This window comes from Frankliniella occidentalis, unplaced genomic scaffold (assembly GCF_000697945.3).
Source record: "Frankliniella occidentalis isolate FOCC.00 unplaced genomic scaffold, Focc_3.1 Scaffold36, whole genome shotgun sequence".
Classification (NCBI taxonomy): domain Eukaryota; kingdom Metazoa; phylum Arthropoda; class Insecta; order Thysanoptera; family Thripidae; genus Frankliniella; species Frankliniella occidentalis.
In genome coordinates this window covers 225,047-229,877 of record NW_026267166.1, presented here as the reverse complement: position 1 = coordinate 229,877, position 4,831 = coordinate 225,047, and the positions used below count along the sequence as shown (strand labels likewise).

At 63.3% G+C, this 4,831-nt stretch overlaps 1 protein-coding gene across 1 annotated transcript in view; it reads left to right on the top strand.

Annotated features, from left to right (window-relative positions):
- Positions 1–4,825, top strand: part of LOC113202427 (homeobox protein caupolican-like) — an 85,084-nt gene extending 80,259 nt beyond the window's left edge. Inside the window, exons 7-8 of the mRNA XM_052266172.1 lie at positions 3,103–4,087; positions 4,692–4,825. Of these exons, the coding sequence (XP_052122132.1) occupies positions 3,103–4,087; positions 4,692–4,731 (1,025 nt within the window). The 3' untranslated portion in view covers positions 4,732–4,825. The remainder of the gene's footprint in view (positions 1–3,102; positions 4,088–4,691) is intronic.
- Positions 4,826–4,831: the final 6 nt, after the last annotated feature.

Below are 4,831 nucleotides of genomic sequence, written 5' to 3'. Positions count from 1 at the left end.
CCCCAGCTTTCTTAGCAGCAGCATCGGCACTTCCCTTATGGCTCTCAACTCGTCACTCTACCGTTTTTCCCTCGGTCTCTTTTTTGCACGATTATTTTGCGCTGAGCGCGCTGGGCTGCAGCTGAGTACCCGGACCCGCGGGGCTCTTGGCGGCGCCGGGGACGCGAGGGCGCTCGGCTGCCAGCGCTGTGGCGTCGTTGGTGCCGCCTCCCGACCCCCCTGTTGTATGTTTCCCACTTCTTTTCCTCCGCCGCATGGCCTCTACTCCCCCTCCTCCGTTCTCTGTTTGTATTTTCGTGGGGGAGGGGGGCTGAGAAAGGCGTCTGGGAGCCGCGCCGCCCCGCGATTGGCCGTTGTTAGTCATCAACAAGTCGGGCCCCCCATGCGGCCGCCATTGGAGAGGTCCCCCCGGCTGCTGCCGCGAGGTCGCGCCTCCGCGGTCGCTCTGTAACCGTTTAGTTTCGAGTTTTAGGGCGGACTTCTGTTTCTCGGACATGGGGGATGTGGATGTGACGTAGCTCCGACGTGGTCAGGGGAAGAGAAGGTGAAAGGGGGGAAGGGGGGGGGGATCCTCACGATATGCCTCATGCCTTCGCCCGTAAAAACGATTCAGCCCTAAAAGCGTGCAGTCATAATTCATCGGAAACGGAATGAAACAGATAGGGATCTGCAGTCGTGTTTCCTCGCGGCAGCGAAAAGCACACAAACGGCCGGCGGAGAGCCAGGCGGGCCCGCTGGGCCATAGGAAGGGGGGGGGGGGAGGGGCCGGTTAGTGTTCTGAAAAGAAAAAAACGAGCGCTTATTGAAATAAGCGGCCTCCGACCCGACCCCCCGCGGGACCAACCCCTCGGCTCCAACCCCTGCCGCGCGCCCCCGCCTTTCTCGCCCGCACCCCGTCTCCCTCCCTCCACGGCCGCGCCGCGGGGCAGAAGGAAGGCCGAGCCCAAAACTCGTGCTAACTCTTTCCCTCCTGCCTTGCTCTCCTATCGCCCGCTTGACGAGTACTCTATTCTCCTTATCGTGCTCGGGCCAGGCGGCAGCTCGGGCGCGTGCCGCCGATGTTATCCAGCGCGAGCAGACATATCGGCGGGCGTCAAGGACGTCATCAAGGTCATGGGTGTGAAGGACGTCGTCCGTCCGTCAAGGTCGTGTGGGACGGTGCCGAGGACGGCGCACACGGAGCTGCCCCGAGGAGGGCGGCCCCCGGGCCGGGCGGTGGTTGGTGAGGCCGCACTCCAAGGTGCGGGTGTATTATGGGTCCCTAATGAAATCACTCAGACTGCGGACCCTCCCGGAGCCCGCCCGGAGCCCGCCCGGAGCCGTTACTTAAGCTCCTCTTACCAAACAGCAGCCATTTAGCGCCAGGCGGGAGGGGTTGGCGCCCAGCCCCGCCAGCCGCGCGGGCCGCACCCCGCCGAGGAAGGAGGGGAGGCGTTCGTTCCTGGGCTCATTTAATCATTAGGTGCTCCCGACCCACCGCCCCGCCCGGCCGTCTCACTATTGGTGTAAAAGTCGGCTGGCGAGGATTATCGAGTTGAGGATTACCGTCACCCCAAACGCAAATGTTAATTACGCCGAGGTGGGTGGATGAGTCGAGAGGAGGGGGGAATGAGGAGTGGGCTGAATGAGGGACTCGAGGGGCAGAGTGAGCCAAGTTTGTGGAGGCAGGCTCAATCCCGCATTGCGTTTGAGTATATTTACACAAGAATTGGCGCGAAAGCGTTTGAATGTTTTCAGTACACAAGGAAATAACTCCTGCCGGGATACAAGTCGGGGCACGACGGTGAAGCAAATCATTTTCTCACTCGCTGCACACCGCTCGACTAGGTCAGGTAGGGGGAAAGGAGCCGCTTGAATAGGGGGAGTCGCGCGACGCGGCCCGCGACGCCAAGAAAAGCCGCTACCGCCGCGGAAAAAGCCAACATAACACACAATTCGCCATTGAATTGAATAAAAATAAAAGTAAACTGCTCCCTTTCCTCTCCTTCTTGCCCCGTCAATAGGATCTACCCCAGCGCAGCCAGCAGGCCCGCCCCACCACCCTCTTCCATGATACATCACTGCTTCAACACTTTGTAGCATATTCACCCCTTCTCGCGCCGCCGCCTGCGCACCCCTTCCCTCCCCGAGCGCCCCAATCTCTCCTGCTCTCTCTCCCTCCTCTCTCTCTCACTCGCTCTCCCGCTCGTTGACGGGCTTATCCCTCTGCCCTTTCCGTCGCTCTCACCCCCTTGGCTCCCACGCCTTCCCCCTCCTCCCTCCCTCCCTCCCTTTCCGTGCGGCTGCTTTCCATCCCTTTCATCGTGCGACGCTGCGCGACGTGCGTGCTGCCAGAGCAGAGCCCCAAGGCCCGCCCGGCTGCCAAGACCCGAAATCTGTTTCACCCCCCGGAGCCGAGTGGGCCCAGTCCATTCCCAGCCCCGGAACAGGCCATTCTCCCCTCGAAAAGAATGACCATTGTAAAATTTAGCGACTGGCGGAGGCACGGCGTGGCGGGTCGGGGGGCGGGGGGAGGCGGAGTGGTCGAGAGGGGTGGTTTTGCGCTGAGTGGCACCACCACGGCGATCGGAACCGCCCCATCGGCGCGATGTCCGAACAACCTCTTGGAAGTGTGCCTCGCCACCGCATTTCCGGTCGCTTCGCCGCCGCCCCTCCCGACGCCGCCCACCCCACCCCACCCCGCCTCGGCCAGGGCGGCGGCGGCGGCGCTCCGGAGGAAAAGGCAATAAACGGAGGAGGAAGAGTGGCCGAGCGGGGCGGGCCGCGGGCGGGCGCAGTGCCCCTCGGCGCCGGTCGCCCCTTGGTGCCCCTCGGAATCGCAACGCAGCGCCGCCGTCCGCGCAGGAAAACCGAAACCGAGACTTAGTTTAACAGTCGGCGACCACAGCGGATTTCCCCTTCCGGGCCCCACTTAAAATTTGCATTCCGGGTTGGCAAGATTTTTATGGCCTCGTATTTGGCCTTGTTGCTGCTGGGGTCTGGCCCCGCGCTGGGCCTCCGCACTCCCCCTCTCGGTCCCGGTCGGGGCGCGGCAGCGCGGCGGGGGTTCGGAAACGACTGTAGTACATTATGCACTGAGGTTACTCTGGTCGTGTGTTGCAGACGGCATGCACATGGTCAAGTCGGAGCAGAATAAGCTGGAGCTCGACGACGACGAGGACGACATGGACGAGCTGGACGAGAGGAAGTACCACATGCAGCACCCGTACCACCACCCGCTGCACCAGGGCCTGCCCGGCCTCATGCTCAAGGACGAGCCGGGCGTCCCGCTGCCCGCGACCAAGCCCAAGATATGGTCGCTGGCGGACACGGCCGCCTGCAAGACGCCGCCCCCGCCGCCCCCCGGCAGCGGTCAGCCCTGGCCGCCCTCGTGCGGCGGCGGCGGGCCCGGCATGGGCGGCATGGGCATGAACGGGTTCGCGCTGCCGTCGGCCTCCATGTCGCCGTCGGCGGCCGCCCCCGCGCCCTACTCCCGGTACGGCGGCGGTGGCGGCGGCGGTCCCGGCGGCGGAGGCTTCTTCGGCGGCGGCTCCTACAGCGGGGGCGGCCACCCCGGCGCCCTCGGCGGCGGACCTTGCGGGGGAGGCCCCGGCTTCCCGGAGGTTCAGACGGACACGCCGCCGCAGACACCGCCCAACCTGAAGCTGCCGAGCGTTGCTGGCAACCTCAACTGCTTCCAGGGCAACCTGCAGGGCAACCTACAGGCCCAGCAAGGGCCCCCCTACCCGCAGCAGCAGCAACAGCAGCAGCAGCACTACATGCAGGCCACCAGTCCCAACAACTACAATAGGTTACAACAGCATCCGCAGCAGCAGCAGCAACAACAGCAGCAACAGCACCACCAAATGCAGCAGCACCAGCAGTCCCACCTACAGCAGATGCAGCAGCAACCTCAGATGCAGGAGATGTCCCCCGTCAAAGAGAGGTCGCCGATGAACTCGGGGGACGAGGGCACGGTGTCGCCCTACCACCAGCAGCAGCATCAACACCAGATGCAGCAGCAACAGCAGCACCATATGATGAATGGCAATACCGGAGCCACGCCTAGTCCCAACGAGAGCACCGCATTTAAGCCCTTTTACAAAAGGTACGCTCAGTTTACATCTAATTAAACCCGACCCCCGCCCCTCCTCCATTTCTCACCCACTAACGATTAGGACGTTTAGATAACCGGCTTTAGTAGCGTTCTAAAGGATCGATATTCCCGTCCGGATTCTGTTTCTCGCCTTCTGTCTCTGTCGCTCTCCCGCACGTGCCTGACGGCCAGCATTTATTAGGCCGCCGTGGACCACGCGAGGCGCGACACACACACAGTCACTCACACACACGCTCGCACGCACGCGCTCACGCACACTCGCACGCGAGCCCCAAACGTCTCAACAGATTTCTCCGCGGCGATACAAATAAATTTATTAGTAGAACAAGCTGTTGGAATGGCCTCGCTGCCGCCGCGCGCCGCCCGCCCCGTCCTCCTGTCCCGTCCGTGTGCTGCCCGTTAATGACATGAGCCGGGGAATGTTAAAGGGACAGCGCCCCTTTTGCACGGCCAGCCGCGAGAGGGGCGCACGGCCACGCCGGCGCACTCCTATGTCCATTCATACTGCCCGCCCCGCCCGGCCCAACCTTGTTCATTCATCGTTCCATTATTTCGAAATGGATAACATCTAATTGTTGCATTCATATTGTTCCAGTTCACCAACAATGGGCGGCGGGTTCGTGTCGCCCGTCTAGCGGCGTGTCCTCCGCTGCATCCTGGCTGTGAGCCCCGGCGGGCCGCCCGGCACGGCCGCCCTGGCGCCGCTCTCCCCGCCCCCACCCCCCGTCCGCCCCC